This window comes from Engraulis encrasicolus, chromosome 2 (assembly GCF_034702125.1).
Source record: "Engraulis encrasicolus isolate BLACKSEA-1 chromosome 2, IST_EnEncr_1.0, whole genome shotgun sequence".
NCBI lineage: Eukaryota > Metazoa > Chordata > Actinopteri > Clupeiformes > Engraulidae > Engraulis > Engraulis encrasicolus.
The window spans coordinates 39,139,627-39,162,508 of NC_085858.1; the positions used below are offsets into that span (position 1 = coordinate 39,139,627).

A 22,882-nucleotide genomic window follows, 5' to 3' on the forward strand; every position below is an offset into this window, starting at 1 on the left:
ATTTTAACGCATTGACTCCCATGGTACATTGTCACTTAAGTGAGTACATCCCTCATATTTTTGCAGATTTGTGAGTATATCTTTTCATAGGACAACATTAAAGCAATTTCACAATGATTAACATGAGTTCCTCATGAATTAAAATATGAAAATGGTCAGTGAGGTACTGAGTGGGAATCCAGCAACTTGTTAACATTTTACACAAACAGCTCACACGAAAACAGATCGCCTGTGAAGATGGTCATCTAGGATGGCTATTCAGACCCATTTGTGTCAGTTTGTATGCATGCAATGCTATCTATAACCTGGTTCTCACGATGGCTGTTATCTATGCTATCTGCCCAATCAATGGTGTATGTATGTAAACTTTTGACCAAGCCCATTTGCTTAGTTTCTACTGTTATTAATATTCAATACAATAATACAAAAGATTAAACACAGTTGTTAGACAATTAATGGATTCATCCAAACAATACTCATGACTGATAAAAAAGCTTTTGTAGTATCATCCATATTCTCTTCCTATGACACTAAACATACCAGGGTATCTAAACGTAAAGGATAACTTCTGCCAATTTCAATATGCGGTTGTACTATTGCTCACCAGTTGTCAGTACCCAGTGATGCTCCATTTTTCGACTCAGCCCTTTCCGAGATCTGGCATATTCTAAGGGGTCTTACACACCAGGGCGGTAAAGCGTCGCGGAACGGCCCAGTTTTTTACCGGCGACGTCGGTGAAAATACATTGAAACATATCTGTCCTTACACACCAACCGGCGGTATACTATGCTATACTATAGTCGGGAGTCAGCGGCGCAGGAGCCGACCGTTCCCATCCGCCTTGGTATGTTTTGCCCCTAATGGGGGCAGAGGCAGACTTTGTTTACATCAAAAAGAACTTTCGTACCATAGGCCTACTCCAAATATTATCCCAAAAGGTATAATTGTTTGCTAGTTCTCAGTTGATGTTGCATAACCTTTTGGATGTTATTGGGAATCAATCAAGATGTTTTTTTGAAATGTAAACAAAGGCCTACCCCCATTACAATGATCAGGATCTCGGAAAAGGCTGAAGGAAAAAAAAAGAATCTCAGGTACTGACAAGTCCTGTGAGCATTACAACTGCATGTCGAAATTGGCAGAAGTTATCCTTCAATAAATTCTAATAAATAAATGATATACCTAATTTCAAGTGATTGCATAGTATACATATAATAAATGAATTTATTATATGGTTGTGACGTCATCAGTCGAATGCTCCATTCATTTCAACGGGGCTCCCCAACGTTCGGACGTCTGTTATTTTTCGATAACGGACGGGTTGGTCTATAACAGACCGCTGTCAATGGCAACAAGACATTTCACTGCTAAAGCGACTTTTCAACAAGACTCTAATCAGCTGCTGTGATAGACAACACCTGTTGTCTTGGCTACCTAGCTGTTGCCTAGCGGTGTTCCACAACGGCACTGTTTTGTTTTTGCGCAGCAACAATCGTTTGACATTAAAAACTATACTAGACTTAACATTAAATAGGCCTAAAGAAATGTCCCCGCCATGTGTGAATCATTTAAGTATATCCATATAATAAGCGGGTTAACTTTCGGCGAGTCGGTCGCTTTGTGGAATAGCAGCACTTCAGAGAGAACAAGACCCCTCCGCTCCGCGTCGGGGTCTAAAGATTCTCTCTGTCGTGCTGCTATTCCACGGTAGCGACCTTCTCGCCGAACGTTAACCCTTACATAAAATTAGGTCAGTGACACCACATAATGCTACATTATGTTGAATAGAACTCACCAGACTTTGAAACTGTTTTTAGTTTGCTTCGTTCTTATGAGTATAATTAGGCAACTAAATATAGTGTGATATTTTTTAAAAAGTATAGGGCCTACCTGGGATGAGAACATCCGCCCTGCAGTCATACAGCATTCCCAGCTGGAATGGCCGCCCCAGCGCTGCACACTCAATGGTATCAGACACCGACATCACTCACATGGACAGCTTCAGAAAACAATAAATAAATAAAAGTTGCAGAGTGTAATATATTGACATTTGACAAGTAAGCAGCTTGACTCTGGTATGCATGTTCTGTAGGTTATCACGTCGCAGCGACATTTGGTGGGACATTTCCAGATCATATTCCCCGGATGTGTAAATAGGCCTATCTTCTGTCTGTCAAATGGAATAAAGACCAGTTGTGTTTGCAGTCCGTCTCCTGACGTAATTACTGATATGGATTGTCTGTAAGTTAATTATTAGAAGAACCCAAATATATTACACAGAGAGCATCACAACATTTTCCTCTACTGTCACGACACAAACCCCTTATTAGACGGATATATTTAAGTACTTGTGTTAAGAATTATGTCAAGTGACGTGCAGTGTCCTAGAGGATATTCTTGTAGTTTATGTATCATGTTGTTCACCATAGTGTTGATTTAGTTCATATGCAGTCATTTATGTCCTACAAAATATCCTACAAAAACAGCATAGCGTTGACCGATATACTTGTCGCTACTCTGGCACATGTGGATTTCATGTCCAGCTTAGTGTCATAGAGCTCCAAAGTGGGTGACGACGAGTTGTATGCGCGGATTAGCATTTTCACGGAAATCCGGTTTCCAGGAATATATTTTTTTAACATTGGGCTGACAAAATATAAGACAAATGTTAACAGCCGTCATTCGTCCATCCCCGCATCCTTCCTTTGGAAACAAATGGAACAGCACAACAACACGTGTGTATTTATCAACCTAAACATAACGATAATAATGTAATGTTGCTATACCTTGGCTACTCACGAATTTTTGGAAACTACATCTCACATTCTTGCGTGAGCTATAGTCGCATGAGCAAACTTCTCCTCTATGGTAAGTTTTGAAAGTATACTACTAAACCAAGGCGATTGGAGTAATTGCAGTTATGGCACTATTTACGTTTTATCAAAAGAGTGTTACCAGGAGTGAAAAACAACCTGTATCAGAGCTTAGTTAGAAGTATTTCCAAAGTCTCGTACTAGGAAGGTTTGTGGCGGTTTGCCGTGGGTTACCATGGTCACGGCTTGTGAAATCTCCCCCCTGAAGTCTGCCAGTTTTCTGGGTTAACCATGAGATAGCAACATTGTATTTATGTCGGCGTTTGACACAAAATGATCAATCATGTCATCCCTACAGCCTATTTGTAATACCCTCGTCAGTTTGCGGGGGTTCGTTAATTTCGTTTCCACACACACCTTATTTGAGACTGGTCCCCATTCCCCACGGTCGTCGCTGGGAACCGGAAAATCCATAAATGCTAACAAGAAATACTACAGTCTGCTACATGTTTCCGGGTGACTTCGGAGCTCTATTGTTGCTGTTGTTTTTCTGCTGATAATCTTGTTGTTGAACAATGTGATATTAAAAGAAAAGAAAGTGAACATGTGGAATTGTTTTGCACATTTGTTGTTTCACATGTGATAATACCGCAAAAGCTCCCTTGTCGTGATTTAATGTGAAAAAATGGCACAACGTTTCGCCCAGCAAGGTCTTCGTCAGGTGTCAGAGTACACAGTAAGTGGACAGGTCTACATATAGACAACGTGAGGGTTCTTATAGGTTTCTTTTCTTATGTGGGATGGGATGGCAATGAGTTCAGTAGTGTTTTTTTTATTTGTCTACTATCTGTCAATATAGAACAATACCATATGAACTAACTGAATACCTTAAGTGACCTATGGAGAATGTTGTTTCCTTGATTGATGTCTGAGGGCCCAACCCCCGTTGTCTATATCAGAAATTGTCTAAGCTATGAGATAGCCGTCTCTCATTGGCTCCCATATAGCCCCGTTGGCGAACGCAGCCAAGTAAAAGATGAATGGGAGCCTATTGGGCTAAATGGCTCAGCAGGGATTTGTGACGGTTCTGTTCTCTGGTTTGTAAAGATGTATGCACATTCTGTACCTTATCATGAACGTTGTATTAGAAGTGAAGTTAAAGGTTCCTGACATGGCTTTGTTCTCCCAAAGACGTGTTAGTTTTGTCCTGCAACACGCTAGCATTCGGCTAATACCTGCTGGCTGAGGAATCTTTGCGACTATTCACGACCAGAGCTGACGAGAGACGTACTCTGACTGATCCTAGCAGAGACATCTACGGTCACACACCTCAAAACCCCCCACCGCCGTCCAACATGTTATTCTTAAGGATGAGCGCAGTCATTTCCTTTACCCCATGTACACATGCCGCTTTTCCACCACCTTAAATGCAATAAATAACAGGTGTCCGCAACAATCCTAACATAACTTTAAACACATCGACATCTGAAGTCAGACTTAAAACTACAAAACAAATGGCGTAGTGCCGTAAAGTCGATTGTCACGTGTTATGTCATTGCTATAGTTGAAATAAGGGTAATTTTCACGAATGTAACACTTGACAAGATGCAAACGTGTCGGCAAATGCTTTCACTTACTTATATCTATCGAACGCGACTCCATTGTTTCCAGGGGAAAAATCACACGGGCAGATAGTTCTATGAGAAGGGTACAGCCCCATTGGCACCCATTCATTATTTACTTGGCTGTGATAACATAGCTGCAGTGCCACTCCTGGCCACACCAGCTAGTTGTGCTTCTTGTACAAGATTCCATTTTCTTTGTCTATATGTAGACCTGCCCACTTACTGTGCACTCTGACACCTGACGAAGACCTTGCTGGTCGAAACGTTGTGCCATTTTTTCACATTAAATTTCGACAAGGGTGCTTTTGCGGTGTGCGAATATTTCTTCTCCTTTTCTCCATATGCCTTCTATGATATTCTGCACCCGCAGAAATGTGTTTCTTTGGGATGTGCGAGCACTTAACATTTTTTGTCATGCGTACATATCAACATAAATGAAGTAGCCACTCGCTACTCTTAACGAACTAGCAAGATAGGATTTCTCGCTCACAGTCTATCTGCTACAAATGATTTCATTCATGGGCTTGTGATGTGGTGGAATGTCATGCCCTTAAGCTATAGCGAGGGATTGCAAATGAAGATCAAAAACATTGTGCGAGGAACCGCAAACGTCGCTTGCACCTTTAATTTAATTCTTACATTGTCTCATGGCACTCAAGCTGAACAACCTACTTGGAGTGGCACCAATATGCCCAAGATTTTAAGAGACATTTTCAATCAAATAACCTCACAGCAATGCATATGTGTTGTATTGTTAAGGATTTTTTATTTGTTCTGAGATTTCATCATACTGGGGGTCACAATTTTTCACAAATTCCAACATTTGAAGCATTTACTGTATCATTCATTTCATGTGTACGTGCCCATTTGCAATGAATTCTGATGCAAGTATCCCTTCAAACAGGGTTGGAATTGGGGTTTCATTCAATGCTCTTATTCATCACTTAAATCTTAATCTGTGATGCTGACAAATTCTTCAAGGTTTTCCTGCACTTTGTATTCCTTATGAATTCTGATTCTCTCCTCCATCTCCCTTTGTCTTTGGGCCGCCTCAACTTGTTGCTGTTGTAACCTCCTCTCTCTCTCTAGTTCCTCTCTCTTTTGGTTTTCCATTTGTATCCTCGTTTTCTCTTGGTATAATTGATATTTCTCTTGTTCCATTCTGTACCGTTCTTGTTCAAATCGCAGACTTTCTTGTTCCATTCTGTTCATTTGTGCTTGAATCTGCTGTTGCTGTTGCTCCATTCTACATCTTGCCTGCTCAGCCTCCCATTTCTGTTGGTTCGCTATGCGTGCTTCCTCACGGAGGCGGTCTTCTTCCGCAGTGTTACTTGAAGAGCCGCCCATTGTCAAAGTCACTCTAAAAATGACACATACACGATTACAGCTATATTTCGATTTGTTTATCACCCATAAGACAACATGTAATTTACATACAGTATGTTATGAGCATGATTAATGCATGCACATTCGGTGGGATTTCTGAATAGGTATTTGAAATGATTTAGAATTGCTTACAGTTTTTCTCAATTGGTTTTGTACATTTCTCACAACAGAATAATAATTCACAAAAGTTTTTGTTCAATTGTCACTTCCTGGTGCCTGTGCACATGATTAAATCAGTTTGTCATTATTTTCGGAATAAAGCAAATGCTTTCCTCCACCATGCCATGGGTGTGTAAAATTCTCAGTCTTTTCGCACGTTATCAATTGCTTTTGTCTTATCACTCAAAAAGCTTTGTCACTGAATACCTAAAACTATCTCACCCCCCAAAACATTTTGGCCCTAGGTCATAGTATAAGTCTTGACATGCAAAATGATTTACCAAGATGACATAATGTGTTAAGCACTGTATAATTTCCATTGGATTTTTGTCTATAAATGTGATCTGAATTGGTAAATTGCTCGCAGGTAAATATTGACTCTCTCATCAAAGGCAGTAGAAGGGAAAGAGAATACAGGCATGCAATACAACAATAGGCACTGTACTGCATTGCATTAATCTATGCCTCATGTGCCCCTTATAATCTATGCCTCATGTGCCCTTTATAATTATGCTCCACGCAAAATTACAATATTTCCCTAGAATTTCACAAGACAGTAAGTGCACTTTATACGGTATCAGTGTATTGTTTCAAATTTATATTGCTTTACAGTTCCATATTTTGTTCACATGGGCCTGCAACGACGAGTGAAAAGGGGTGGTAGAGGGCGCATTTTGACACCTCAACTAGAGTTAGCTATTTTTTCCATTTTGCAGTGAGAACACCTGTCAATAAATAGGTCATACTCTAAATGTATATCTAGTACAGTATTATCTGATCAATGTAATATAAAGTCGAATTTACAACATTTCCCATCCAATCTAAACAACATTTCGCTTCAGAAAAGATCCTCAAGAGTGTACTAGTCAATTGACAACATGACAGATCGATTTGACTAGCTTGTCCATACACTATGACACAATGACTAACCATTCTGCTGGCACTGACACGTTCATTGACACAAACATTTGCTTTTGACAGACAAACTATGGGGATTGAGCAAGAGACTTGGTTTTGCAGGTCATCCATGGTGTTTTGCCATTTAGTCTACTTGCCAGCCCACAGGGCCCTATTGAACCCGGAAATGTTTGGTACCCCAAAGTTTTTTGATAGAAATGTATAGTATAGGTCCCCAGTACATAGAAACTGCCGGATGCTACTTTTTATTAGCATAATCAGCATAAATTAGCATAATCGCCTTTATAGCCTGGTTTTGGAGGATGTTGAAGTCATTTGTGCCATTTATAAATGCCTATCAGATTTTTAATTTGTTAAAGCTGTTTTGAAAATGAATATTATGTAAATATAAATTGCGAGAGAGATTTGAGAAATGTACAAAACCAATTGAGAAAAACTGTAATAACAAAAAAACCTAACTAACAAACTTACTTTCCCTTCATTTTATGTAAAATTAAAAGAGGATAGCCAAGGACCGTGGCAGCTTATTAGAATATATTAGTTTAAACAGTCCACATACCTCAGGAAACAAATGTTTGATAATGTCAAAGTTCTGCTTTCAGCCTTATTGACGACGAGGTGCAAAGCGGACCAACCCAAGTGCTGTCAATCAAGCATACCGGTAGCTTGTAATTACACCACAGTCAATATCTTGCATTGTAGTACAAATTTCATGAAACTTGAAATTCTCAGTGAGGTGTAACATTATTTTAAGACCTGATTTTAAAAATAAATCAATGAATAAAAACAATAAAACAAATATGAGAAGACATGAAAACTACTGTTCATGGATTAAATAAAAGAAAATATTCCATAGGGCTGCTCGATTACTCTTCAAGTATGGGACAATCAATATCATGACTATTTGAGTCAATATTGATATCACAATATTTTTAGACAATATTTCTTTTAAAGGGGCACAAGGTAGGATGACGTCGTTTGCGCTGTGCCCGTGGCATGCCTGGCTCAAAATCTACATCGTAATGAAAAAAAATGCTGTTCAAATAAACTTGCTGTGAGAATGTTTTTCATCGCGGGATGCCAGAAATTGATACAAATACGGTTTGTAAAGTGATTTTTCGTGTGAAAAGTGTTTCCCATGAGACTCCTTTGGACCACTCTGTCAAAAAGTTGCATTCAGGGTTTTCTGACAGCGGACCGTGGAAGTGGTCGCGAGAACCATCGTTCACTTACTAATGATTCACATAACCATCGGACGACTCGGGACAGTGATTAATTAAAATTTTAATCCTACCTGGAGCCCCTTTAAAGAAAAAATAATTGTGCTAAACAATTCACAATCTTCCCTCCCTTCAGCAGTATGAGTGGAGGATCATGGAGAAACACACAGTGGAGTTTTGGATAGCAAGTCTGCTCTGTGCTCGCAATGGCTCAAGTGGAGGGGAATGTACTGTATTGTGCTTAGCATAACCTACCGTTTGGCAGAAAAGACAAATGACGAAAATATTGTTACAACTCGATATTATGAAATGTGAGATTGTTTGACAGCAATATTGATATCACAATATAAATTCCATATACTGCACAGCCCAAATTCCATGTCGGCAGGGCTGGACTGGCCATCTGGCATACCGGGCATTTCCTTGTGGGACCCTATTTTCAGAAATGTTAAAAAATATATAATATTTTTTAAGTGTTTTTTTTTTTTTTTTTACCATTACCATGTTAAAAAATATATAATAAAAATATAAAAAATATATAATATTTTTTAAGTGTTTAAAAAAAAGAAAAAAAAAATCTGAAAATAGGGGCCCACAAGGGTGTCGGGCCCACCGGTGATTCAGTTCTGCGCAGCTAATTAATAGGGTGGGCCCTTTAAGCCAAAAGTGTCCGGCCTTATTTCTCCCTCAGTCCAGGCCTGCATGTCGGTGACACCAGAAAGCCATATGAGGAGTTACGGGTTGTCTAGCCTAAATGATTGAACATTGCATACTAATCAAACACCATTTAACAAAACACAATAAGATTGTCAGATTGATCTGCACTATGTGACTGCACCTGCACTACCCCACAAGAACACAAACACACACAAACACACACACACACACACACACACACACACACACACACACACACACACACACACACACACACACACACAGGGCCGGTTCTGGCTTATTTGGTGCCCTAGGCGAGTTTGATTTCTGGCGCCCCCCAAGGCGACCAACACATCAGATTGAGTCGCATGAAAGTAGCTTCACTGTGTGGTGTGTTGGATGTGATGGTGGTGGTGCCCCCAACCCCAGATGAGAGGGAGGTTATCAATGTGTTTGAATTGTAATATGGAATTGAAATGCCAGGAGAGTGATACAGTACATTTGCATGTAAAATGCATGTGTAGACAATAGGCCTACCAATGAGGTCTGCATTGATAGCCTATCTACACTACCTACAGCATCACAAAGCATGTCAGCATAACAATTTTAATAAGCTACACATTTGTGCTGTCTATGATTCCAAACCAATCTCATTTCTGGACTGGAAATAGTGGTGCATTTGTGAGTAGGAGAATGAGAAGGGGGCTATCTATGTGTTTGAACTGGAGGGACAGGGTGAGAAAGGGAGAATGATATACAAAAAATAGTAAATAGCTTCACTTGTCTGCAATACTACATCACTCATGGACCGTCAGAGACGGTCTATTTTCAACTAACTTGAACAATCCTTGCTTTAGTTCAGAATACCATTTAAAAACCAGAGTGGCCAAGCACATTGATGTTTTTCCTCAAAAGCAGCTGAGGGACCTTTTTAATTCGAAGGGTCACTTCAAAATGTATGTCCAAGAAAGATCATTCAGATGATTCTGTTTTGATAGCCTATTCTGTAGGTTCATTTAAATGTTTATAGCACAGATCGAATTGTTTGATTAACTTAATTTCTGAGCTTATAGTATCATAATAAAATGCACTGACAGCAAAGCTGTGGCTAGTAGAAAGGTTTAATGCAGGGGTGGGGAACCTTTTGAATCCGAGGGGCCACTTCAAATTCCTACCATGGTCATAAAATCCTCCGGGGGCCGTACTATGAACACAAATCAGGATTTCCCCATAAAATTTAGGCCTATATAGACACCTTTAGGCCTATATAGACATATAGACATCTTTAAAGGTAGACACCTTTAAAACAGTCCCCACCTTTTCTAGGTCCCCTGAATATAACTTAATTGCATTGGAAATGTAATTTCTAAGATTCCTTTAGGCCTGCAAAATATGTCATAGGCCTATTTCATGTGAAGTTGCAAAACATTATAATGATATCAGGGGCCGGATAAAACGGCCTCAAGAGCCCTCGAGACATAGGTTTCCTACCCCTGGTTTAATGGTTAGTGATTCTGAAAAACACCACTGGGCAGCGTGAAAAAACATACACACAGACACACAGACACACAGACACACACACACACACACACACACACACACACACACATTTTAGTAAAAGGCCAAAAAATGCCCTAGGGCCCCCAACAATCCCGTTGCCTAGGGACCCCAAAATCTTAGAAACAGGCCTGCCGACCCCCCACTCCCTCCCACCCACCTGACCTCACCCCACCCCACCCCACTTGAAATTGACTGGGGCAGCTCCCGACCTGATCACTGGCATTTACATATTAAAGGCTCTTCTAAGAAGGGGATGGGAGGGGGGCATGGGGGAGCCGCAAATGCTGTGGCTTGAGGTATGAGGCAATTTAAGGTGCAAAACTCATCCACAAATTCCTCTTTTCATGCAGTGTCAGCATGAAAACATGCTGTGCATGGTTCTGTGTTAAGGGTGGTTTATGCCTCGAGATCAGCGTCCCTGCGTCATGATGCAGTGAGCCGCGCAGTTAACGGAGTGAAGCCCCCCCCCATCACGCAGGTACTCTGGGGCACCTCCCCGAAATTGTGTCTCGACGCAGGGATAATGCAGACAGCGACGGCGTGAAGGGCGAAAATAGGTCTCTGATTGGTCCTCTCGACCAGCCTGCTCTGTCCTCGAGTCGAGAGAACAAGCTACTTCCTTGTTCTAACCTTCGTCGGTCTACGGACTGTGAGCTCTTCCTTAAATAAGTTGCCCGTGCTTTGTCGTTTGATTTATTTACACGAACCAAAGACAACACGTGCGCTTGCAAGTTATGACGCTGTTTCGAATTGAGCCGAAGTTATTTGGACAGTTGAACAGTGTTCCGAGGTCGAGGAAACATTCCGCTTCGTGCGACCTATCCTCGACAAATGAGCCACTTCTTTGTTCCAAACTATGCGCTGGCTGCCAGTGCGATCAAAAATGCACGTGACATAAATATGTAATGTTTCATTTTCATTGTCGTCGACTCTGTGAAGCTAAAAAAAACCCGACACGTCTAGGTTACTCTTTGTATTGAAGGCAGTTTGAGCGTGAAATGACATCGCGCAGACCGCGCTTCAAAACAGGGCATAAACCAAAATTAACTGCATCATGGCTGGGACAAGCTCACTCCGTGGCACTGAAAGGAAGTATAACCCGCCCTTTAGCCTACATGATTCATGTATGTCATTCTGGTCTGGAAACAACTTTTTTTTAAGATTACAACAAGCAGGTAATTTATTCAAGTGGATGGAAGGACATATGGAAGCTAAAATTGTTTTAAACATTGCACCAGTCTTACTTTACATTGCTTGGATTTCATTGCTTGGCATACTTGGCTAATGTTAGCATGCTAACTAGCGATTTCTCAGATCAAAAACAAAGCTCTTTTCCCTCTAATTCCAAACAGTAGCCTCATAACTATTAGGCTTTCCATAATCACAAACGGTTGCTGATTAAATCACATAGTTCCAAAACAACCTCTGCAACTCCTGCATCATGCAATGACTGGTTTAATGAGAACATAACAATTCTCCACCCAGCAGAGCAGCACTGCTCTGTCTGCGCTTCCCTCTGTCTCTCGAGTGAGTCTCCAAATTCAAAATAGATCGCACGCTGTCACTCATCCCGCCCCCTTTCTCAGGACTGTCTGTTTATTGGTTCACAGACTTCCCAGAGACAGTTGAAAGCGATATTACTATTGGCTGAGGGGCGTTTTGCCGTGAGGAGCGCTTTCGCCACGCTTTGTTGATTGCAACTTCATAAAAAAAACCTCCATATCGCAAAAATACGCACCGGAAAGCGCCATTTCAGCGCCCCTTCTTCACATGGCGCTCTAGGCGACCGCCTAGCCGGCCTATGCTTAAAACCGGCCCTGCACACACACACACACAGCACCTATGGTACTGCACATGGGCACAGATAACGGGGGGGACATGACGTACCCAGATTTTCATTCACCTGGAGCCTTCCCCCTCACTTTGATGGAGAAAATATCTGATTTCTGCCTTTGCATTTTGCAATGTGCAAAATAGTGCCTCCCTGGACCATTCACTTTCATATGTGGCAAAAAACAGTATTACACTTTCTACGTAAATGGCTCTGTCAGCTGACTCAACAGTGACACCAGGTAGCGACATAGAATCTTTATTCTTGCGACAGTGTGGTGAGGTATTGCAGAATGAAGCAAATTTATTGAAGTTAATGGCAGTAAATCTATTTTTTGATTGGCTAACAGCCACTGAAGTCCCAGATTTGAAGTGCCATAAGCTTTTTGCTTTTCACAGTGATTGGCTTGAGTTGACAGGGCTATATTCAGGAAGTGGAGCTAAGAGTAGAGACGTCATATTTACATTTTTGGCTCAGACCAGTTGCTTTTATTTAGTTAATCTTGAAGACAGTTCCTTTCTTGCTAGCTATGATGTGGATTACAAAAACTGTGGAACGTGAACGATGGCGATGGAAACGCATGGATTAAAACTTGGGATTGACAGCTTTCAAGACAACGTTTTAAGGTAAGGTCAATATGGGTTCATGTCCGCTGTGACGCTGTTTGTAGTTGCTGAAATTAACTGATGTTAATTGTTCAGAAGGGCTTTTTTGGTCTCTGTCGTGGGCCTGTTTTAGAGTGAAAAGACAGGTTTGTAGGGCCATGCCATGACAGCTGTCAATCAAGTAGCCAATGCAGGTAGCTGTCGTGTTCATTGTCCCAGTAGCCTATGCTGTCAACATCTGACTCCATTTCGTAGTGCCTTTTTGGAATGATGACTGCGGTGGTGTCATTCTGTTGGATGCATTTAGCCTGCTGTGGATTGTTGTTAAGTGGCGGCATTACAACGCGAATGTGTGCATTGCATTAAGTGGTGAAGTGAAGGATGCAATATGAAATGCAGCGTGGTAGAAAAATGACTGAGTAGGCCTAGTAGCAGGAAGGTTGTCAGAAGAGCTCAAGAATCACCATTTAATCAAACATGTCTAATCTGGGGGAGACCATATACAAACCCCAACTCCGATGAAGTTGGGACGTTTGGTAAACAGTGAATAAAATCAAAATGCTGTCATTTTCAAAACATTCAATCTATTCATTAGATGGAGAATAGTGAAAAGACAACATATTAAGTGTTAAAACCGAGAAAAAATATTGTTTTAGGGGACATATGTACTCATTTCTAATTTGATAAATCCAACACGTCTCAAAAGAGTTGGGACGGTGACAATAAATGGCAGCAAATGTCGAGGAAGACTAAAAACAAAACAAAAGACAACACTTAACAGTTAAATACATTAACCGATGAGATGATTTTATATAAAAAACAGTGTTAATTCCTATCCTGGACATGATTTCACCAGCTTAAATGGTGGGTGTATTCCTTGTCATGTTTTGCAATGTTTTCCTTTCTGTAGTGCTTACAGTGTGACAGGTCTTGACCAAAAACCCACCATTTTATCACCTGCTGTTCCTTATGATGGAGCCAAACTGTTAAAACATAGTAGAGAATGCAATTTGACCTTACTATGTGGCAGTAATCGAAGATCTCCATTCAAAATATAATGCATGAGTGGCTTTTCATGCTGTTTAAAACCCATTTATACCATTCAGCACTGTATTTAACTCTACAGATGAGTGAGAACATCTTAACCAATGCACTACTGCATCCGCATGCCATCACGGAGGCTGACTTTTGAAGCTAGCACTAACACAAGTTGGATGGTCCATTTCACAGGATGTGCAATGCTCTATTATTGTCAAAAAGAATGGACTTCTACAACTTCTGCTGACTTCTGTAAGCAAAGGACAGTTTCCCATGTCTTCTGGGTCTATTTCAAGTGAGCTCAGGTGCTTAGGAGAATGTTACACCCCTGTATCATTTGCATGCATTAAGCGGTAACACTTTACTTTACGGATCGCTAATAAGGTGTTAATTTCATAGTAATTTCTCAGTAATTTCTATCTAATTTTATGGTAATAACTGCTTGTTATTAGTAATAACAGCAAAATAACCATAGGGTTTTCAGTGCAATTACACTATAATTTCTCATTAATAGCAGCAAAAATAACCATACAGTTTCCAGTGCAATTATGCTGTAGTTTCTAGTTAATAGTAGGCTAATGGAAACAGCTACTGTGTCATCATAGTAGTTAGGTGGTAGGTATGCCAGTAACTAAACGGTATCAGCCGAAGTAGTTTCATACTAATTAGGCTACATCAGGGCCGTAATGTGCAATATTTACTCTTCCTATGTTATTGCGAAGAAACGACCACCAAGCATCCTTGTATTATTTCTGCTTAATTACCTTGTAAACAATTAAGTAGTTATATGGAAATAAGATAGAATCAGGGCCGTAAAATGCATTATCACCTATTCCACTCAATTTTATGGAAATTACATATTTTCATGGCCTTAAAATGTCTTATTTCTTATTTCCACTCAATTACTTAGTTATTATCATTTTAATACAATATAGACTAGCCTACTATGAAGTGATTCAAGTACACAGACAAACACATTGTGTGCAAAACTTTATTTATTTTTCCAATCAGTTATGAGATTCATGTTCACTGATGTAAGGTTGTCAATCTGCCATCATCCGGAGGAAGTCCTGTGAACACAAACAAACAAACAGAGAAGTCAACTGCAAGACCAGTTTCACCACGTTTATTTTTTAATGTTATCAATTCACCATCGCTAAATCTGCTTCTGAAATGCAGTACCATGTGTTATGTTTGAATATGTTTCCCTTATTCATTCTATAAGTTCTGGTACTGTCCCTTTAAATGAAACTGTGGTTGAAACGGCAGTTGCCGTAAAGTGTGTGTGCGTGCTGTCGTGAAGTCAGTCAATAAACAGCATGGCATGTGGAATACACCGGTGTGGTTATTTAGGAGTTATACGGATATAACATTTGGCGAACGAGGATGACTACCCTCAATTTACCACCTCCACCACCCTTCCTACCCGTCCCCGGCGATCCAGTGGTTCCCTGGGACCGATGGATTGCGTCCTTCGAGGATTATTTAGTGGCGGTGGGCTACTCAGCTCTGCAGGATACAAGGAAGTGTGCTATCCTCCGCCATTGCCTCGGACAAGAAGGACAGCGCATCTTCATGACGCTTTCGCTGTCTTTGGAAGAGAGGGAAGAAGGTACGACTGCTTATGCTGCAGCAATAGCCGCTTTGAAGACTTACTTCAGCTCGGGGAGAAGTCGGCGTATGCACCGGTTCGAGTTTCGTTAGAGGGCACAGAAAGCCGGTGAGAGTGTGGCTCAGTTTGTGTTAGCATTACGTGAACTAGCACTGTGATGTTGGGGCTCTGGAGGATGGACTTATTGTAGACCAATTAATCGAGAAAACGTCTTGCAATAAGCTGAGAGAGACTCTTGTTGGAGCCAGACTCAATTGACTTATAGGGGGCTTTGGTGATCGGGAAACAGCTAGAATCAGCCGTATCTGAGGCGCGCAAATTCAGCCGCGCTGGGCAGCATCCAGTGACGTCATTGTCTTCCTCGGCTCTGAACACAGGCACGGAGGCCGAGGTGGCCGCTGTCGAAGCAAGGGACAGCTTGGACGTGCAGAGAGTGGACAGGCAGCCCAGAGAGAGTTGGGCCCAAGAACTGTAACAACTGTGGCTCTTCACAACATGCAGCCAGAGACCCCTCATGCCCTGCACAGGGTAAGCGATGCCGCCAATGCAATAAACTGAATCATATTGCACGCTTCTGCCGGTCCTCTCCCTCACAAACAGCTCACTCTTCATCCGGGCCCGTCCCCATCTACTCGGTGCAAAGCACCCTGCCCGCATTCAAACTCTGCACATGCCAGGTGGGGGCAGCACAGATTCCACTCTTGGTGGACACAGGAGCTAAAGTGTCAATCCTGAACAAGTACACTTACGAAAGACATTTTAGACATGTGCCGCTGGGGAAAGCAACACAGCCCCTGTCAGGATATGGCCACTCCCCCATCGCTACCATGGGAGTTGCCCGTCTCCCGGTCAGGTATGACCAACAGTCTGTTCTGAACGCTGAGTTCTGCATCACGTAGAAGGGGGCCAACATTATGGGCCTTCACTTGTTCCTGGCGCTGGGCTTCACAGTGACCGACGCCAGGGGCCTACGGGTTCTGCAGGTGGGTGCCGCCTGGCCGGACCGGTACCCACAATTGTTCAAGGGCCTGGGCTGCATGTCAGGCTTCATGCACCAGCCTACGGTGAACCAGTCTGTAGCCCCAGTGATCCAAGCAATGCGGCGCATTCCCCTGGCACTCCGGGACGCAGTGGGGGCCGAACTACGCCGCCTGCTGGAGGACGATGTAATCGAACCCATCGACGCTTCGCCGTGGTTGTCGAACCTGGTGATAACCAGGAAAAAAGGGGGTGCACTGCGTCTCTGCGTGGACTTGACAGATGTAAACAAGGCCATCATCCCTGACAAGTATCCCCTGCCCACGGCTGAAGAACTCACCAGTCATTTTCATGGCTCCACCGTTTTCAGCAAGATGGATCTGCGGCACGGCTACCTACAGGTACCTCTCGCACCAGCCAGCATGAACCTCACAGCGTTCATCACACACGTGGGGGTCTTCAGGTACAAACGCATGCCCTTCGGGATGTCATCAGCCCCAAGCTGCTTCCAGAAGGTAATGTCACTCATCCTGGCTGGCATACAGGGGGTCTCCATTTTCCTGGATGACGTGGTAGTACATGCACCTTCAACTGCACTACACGACTCCCGCCTGGAACAAGTCTTCCAGCGCTTTGAGCAGCATGGCGTCAGACTGAATGCGGAGAAGTGCAAGTTTGGCGTTAGGGAGGTGGAGTTCATGGGCTTCAGGCTCTCCAGGGACGGCATTGCCCCAATCATGTCCCACACGGAGGCCATCCTGTCACTGCCTGACCCACAGTCCCCATCGCAGGTCGCATCCTTCCTAGGGATGGCGGCTTACTACCTCCGATTCATGCCCCGCTTCTCAGACACGACGGCCCCTCTGCGCCAGCTGCTCAAGAAAGACACCTCCTGGAACTGGACCCCAGCCTGTCACGACGCGGTACAGGTGCTTAAGCGGCAGCTCACGTCCCCCCCTACGCTGGCCCACTTCAGTTTGGACGCTCCCACCCTGGTCACCTGCGATGCGTCGGGGGTGGCAGTGGCACTGGGGGCGGTACTCTCCCAAGTCCATGGGGGGGTGGAACGCCCGGTTGCTTTTGCCTCGCGGGCACTCACGCCTGCAGAACAGAAGTACTCGGTGGGGGAAAGAGAGGCACTGGCGTGTCTGTGGGCATGCGAACGCTGGCATGTCTACCTCTATGGCCGAGCGTTCACCATCCGCACCGACCATCAGGCACTGACAACACTGCTGGCGACCCAAGGCTCGGGCCACAAGCCATTGAGGCTGCACAGGTGGGCCGACCGTCTCAACCAGTACAGCTTCAACCTGCAGTTCATACCTGGGCGTGCGAACACAGTGTCCGACCTCTTGTCCAGAGCGGTCTCCCTGACAAAGGAGACAAGGGAGAGGCCAGCCGACATGGAAAGCGAGGAGGACTGGGTCCACATCCTGTATATGCCGCTGAGCTCCATAGTCACCCTGGAGGAGCTGCAACAGACCTCGGCCGAGGACAGCACATTCACTGCCCTCCGCGCATGCGTCCAGAACGGCTGGCCGGCTCAAGTGGACGATGCGCTGCTTTCCTATTAAGGGTTTAGGGATCAGCTCTCGTGCTGGGGGTCGGTTTGCCTTGCCTGCGGCCAGCGGGCCGTGGTCCCAGAGACACTCAGGGCAAGAGTGCTACACATGGCACACAGAGGACACCCGGGGATGGTCAAGTTAAAGCAGCTTTGCCAGGACACAGTCTGATGGCCCGGCATAGACTTTGAGATAGAGGAGTTGGTGCGCGACTGTACCTGCTGCCTCTTGAGTGGGAAGACGGGCCAGCAGGCCACTGCACTCCTCACCCCAACCCCATAGCCATCCGCGCCTTGGAAACACCTCCAGGCAGACTTCTGTGGGGAACTGCACGAGGCGCCGGTGCATGCGCTCTACTTGCTGGTGGTACATGACCTCCATTCCAAATGGCCGGAGGTGTTTGTACACTGACCTCCATCACCTCACACACCATCATCAGCCGCCTGGATATCCTTTTCAGACGCTGAGGCCTTCCCAGTGCCATCACGACGGACAATGGGGTGCAATTTACGTCAGCGGAGTTCACAGAGTTCTTGGCGCTGCGGTCCATCAAGCACATCAGAACAGCAGTCTACCACCCAGAGAGCAATGGCGGGGTGGAAAGACTCAACAAAACACTCAAGGACGGACTCAGAGCCTGTCTGCAGGAGGGGAAAACATTCAACGAGGCTCTTAACCAAACTCTCCTAACCATCAGGGCGTCCAAGCACTCCACCACAGGAGTGTCGCCGGCTCTGCTGATGATTGGGCGTGAACTAAAACAGCCGCTGGACTGTCTGAGAGCGGAGCCGAGCCCGGCCCAAGCGAGCCCGGGGCTGGAGAAAGCCAGAGCGCGGGTCTCTACGTCACAGGCCCAAATGAAACAGAGATTTGACGCCGCCCGCAGAGTGCGACCCTCCTCACTGTCAGCGGGGGACTGGGTCAGGGTCAAACATCTCCATCGCAAGAATAAGCTGCAGTCATACTGGTCGGAGCCACTCCAGGTGGAGAGGCGGCTGGGACCGGCCACTTACAAGTTGAGTGACGGGACTCGCTGACACGCAAACAGCCTACACCGGGTCACCACTCCCTCGGCAACAGAGCGCTCTCAGCCACACATGGCAATCCAGCGCGGCCTGACTGGGCCCCTAGCAACTGGGCCCCCCATTGCTCCTGAGGCGGCCGCACATCTGGGCTGGGCCAGCCGGTCCTACCACCGGAGGCGGTTCTACCACCGGAGGCGACCTTACCACCGGCGGCACCACTGGGGGGGTCAGTCTGCCCAACCCCCTGAGGCAGCGGCTCTGCGGGCAAGCCCTCCGAGGCTGGGGGCCTCACCCAGCCAACTGCCGGACGGGGGTGATCAGCCTGCATCAGCACGCCCTCAGAGACTGAGGGCCCCACCGGCCTGGTTTGGGGACTATGTAACGCAGTAGCAGTATTATGGGGTTTTGAGTTTGCACTCAAGGTTGGGGTTGTTAGCCCCACTCGGGTTTTCGAAAGGGGGGGAGAAACGTATGTTTGAATATTGTTCCCTTATTCAGGGCTCTCAAGTTTTGAAGTTTGTTGGGAGTGAGATTGGGTGGGTGTGGGAGTGGGGTGTTGGGGGGCACCGAACCTTCGGCCCAACGGCCCATCGGCCGGTTATTACAACAACAACACATAAGTAGCACTAATAGGCCTAGTTATGACATTTGTTTCATCTAGTAAAGAAAACTAAAATATGTTGAATATTTTGTGTGTGTTATAATAATCATCATCATCATCATTTTATGTATTGCCTTTCAAAACAACCAAGTCAGCTTGAGAAACCCAAAGGCCCATGCAAAAGATGGGTGCTGGCACTGACATTTCCTCATTAATTATTATATTTCCAGTGAAATACTGCACGACATACAGATATATGAACACACGGACAAAGAAGTGCATTCTTTCTTTTTTAATAAACTAAATGTCAAAGGTTCTTTTCAGGAAATGCATAGATCAAACAAAGAATAATAATAATAAAAACATCCATTTTGGCTGCTCTTTGCTTATGGCACATGAGATGAACCACTTTTATTCACCAACCACAGCTGTGTGTGTGTGTGTGTGTGTGTGTGTGTGTGTGTGTGTGTGTGTGTGTGTGTGTGTGTTTGTGTGTGTTTGTGTGTTTGTGTGTTTGTGTGTCAGGTCTTGACATTAACTCTTCTGCTTGCTGGCCATTGTGACTTGTGGTTATCCCAACTCACTAGCCATTCAGCTATTCTACTAGCCACAAATGTGATATTGCTCCTTTTTCCTCATCACAACACTACATCTAACCTCAGAACATGAGGTGCCAAAGCAAGAATATGAATGCACAGCTTTCTTCATGCACGGCAACCCAAACATAAACACACTAAACGAAATCAGTAGCCTAGTCAGTCTAATGAAATATGACTGTTTTAACCACTGGCCGGGCCACGACAAGGAAAGAGAGAGGGAGAGAGAGCGACCGGAGAGAGAGCGCACGAGCGAGAGAGAGAGAGAGAGAGAGATGAGGAGAGGAGAGAACGTCCATGCACATAGTGCGTAGCGCACATCTTGGATAGGACTCCAACTGGGAGACCATGGCGACCAGGCAAAACGATGAGTAACTTATCTGACATCCAACGAGGCTTTAATAGCATTGCTCGGGTCGCGGGCATCCATCTGGCAATATGCCGCCTCCCTTCCCTCTGTCGAGCAGTCCGGATCCATAGGATCGCGCAGTCATCGTCTGGCTCTTGCCTGGTCCCATCCGGTCACCGGCTCACGGGCATCACGTCTCCTGCTTCGGGGTCGTGGTCGTCCCTCCACCTCCGAACTTTCTCTCTCCCGCTCTCGCTGCGTCCTCCTCTCCCCCCAGTCGTCTCCCGTCATGTTTGGCAACTGAACATTTAACCAATGGCCCACCCGAAAACCACCAATCACCAGTCCCATCCTCCCATTCCTCCACCTGCGCTTGTTTACACTCATTAGTCTGGCGTGTGCGTTTCCCGATTCCACATGTCCGTCTTCTAAAACTCTCCCAAGGAAAACAACGCCATTTCTTATAGATTCCGCCTGATAGTCACCCTGTGACACTGTGCCTGTTACTTCCTGAAGCTGAGCACGCTGGGAGTGGGATATGCTATTACTGTTTTGGATTTTCAAGTGTGTTTGTGAATGTTTAATGTACTGGGGGTGTAAATATACTGGAGATATTATTGTGAACCTTTTATGATCGCGATGTTGGGGTGGATGGGTTTATTTTATACTTTAAAGAGTTGTCACCATTGTTGTGCAAGCTGGCGCACGACACCTGTAGGTTGATGCATCCTATAATGTTGTGTAATGCGCGCCTGAGCCTGCAGGGGTTCATCAGAACCTTTAGCAAAGCTGAAATAGCAGGTAGGCAAAACTTTAACTCTGGGGAGTAAATTTGACGGGCGTGTGAAAACGCATGTGTGGCGTGTGAGAGTGTGAAAACACTCTGAAGAGTGTGTCACACGCTCAATGCGTGAGACTTGAGAGCCCTGACTTATTCATTGTATAAGTTCTGGTACTGTCCCTTTAAATGACACTGTGGTTGAAACGGCAGTTGCCGTAAAGTGTGTGTGCGTGCTGTCGTGAAGTCAGTCAATAAACAGCATGGCATGTGGAATACACCGGTATGGTTCAGAGCATGGCAACCCGACCGAAGCCCGACGGGCCGGGTCGGAACCCGACGGGCCGGGCCGGACTCGGACAAAAAAAATAGAATATCTGTCGGACTCGGGTCGGGCTCGGGCTTGAACCAAACAGACATTGTGAAAATTGTAAGCAATCAGAGGAAACGTTTCAGTTCATGCAAACAGCAGTTTTGTGATTAAAAATAAGTAATTGAATAGGCCTATGCATAAATGAAAATGTTGGTAGGCTACTCGTGCGAGTGATTATTATTGGCTGTATGCACGCGTCAGTTATCAGTGGCAACATGTGGCATCACTCCCAGTCAGCCGGAATGCCGAGTCAACTTGCTTTCTTAATAAGCGCCAAATACAGTTGTCAGTGAACGCGTGGTATTTTGTTGTAGGCCTAGTGTAGGCCATGTTTTAGCATGCCTTCGGTGCTGTCTTAAATGTTGAACATAAAATGACGAAGTTTGTCACTGCATTGCTCGCCAAGGATTACATTTCCAGCAAGGGGTAGCAAGGAGCATAATATGGATTAAAGAAGACGCACACGCTACGTGGAGTTGCCTAAGGTAGGGGCGAAGAGGTTTCCTGTTACTACTTTGTCCGCTGTGACATTTCATGTCCTTCACGTAGGTTCTTAATTCTTGTCACTTTTACTGTAGCCTACAGTTGTAACTATGCGCGTGCAACCTTTCCTGATTTTATATTGACCGCATGGACATCAGGGAAATGACACTCTCTTGGAGGGCCGAACAGGCTACTGTTCTTCGGGGTGAACTTATAGCCCATCCTTCTTAACGGCAAGGAGTGGCATCTTCACCGGCTCGCGGGGATTTATTTGCACTAACAGTAACGTAACAAATGCGTCCATAGCCGCGCTGACTGCATCCAAACCGTATTCGTTAGTTTTCGCCTTTCTTATCCTCTCACGCCCCTCCCATGCATTTGATTACAGCACCCAACATCTCTGGTCTAACCGAAAGAAACATAAGGTGCGCTGTCACATGTATGCGTGTGTTTATACTTACTATGCGTGCGCAACTAAATTAGGCTACAGCAAATTGCCTCATCCCTATCCTGGCTATTTATCACGTGCTATTTTGAGTATGAAGGAGGCCACATAGAAAATATTGCTTGCGCACAGGTTCTGTTGTTATTACAGTGGTCTCGGGCTTCGGACGGGTTCGGACACAAACATTTTAATTAGTCTCGGGCTCGGGTCGGGGTTGATCACTTTTCTGTCGGCTGAGGGCCGGGCTCGGACAGAAAAAACCGGCCC

At 44.7% G+C, this 22,882-nt stretch overlaps 1 protein-coding gene across 1 annotated transcript in view; it reads right to left on the minus strand.

The window, feature by feature from the left end:
• Positions 1-22,882, minus strand: part of LOC134438769 (uncharacterized) — a 37,283-nt gene that overhangs the window by 9,383 nt on the left and 5,018 nt on the right. Inside the window, exon 2 of the mRNA XM_063188421.1 lies at positions 1,892-2,000. Coding sequence (XP_063044491.1) covers positions 1,892-1,985 — 94 coding nt within the window. The 5' untranslated portion in view covers positions 1,986-2,000. The remainder of the gene's footprint in view (positions 1-1,891; positions 2,001-22,882) is intronic.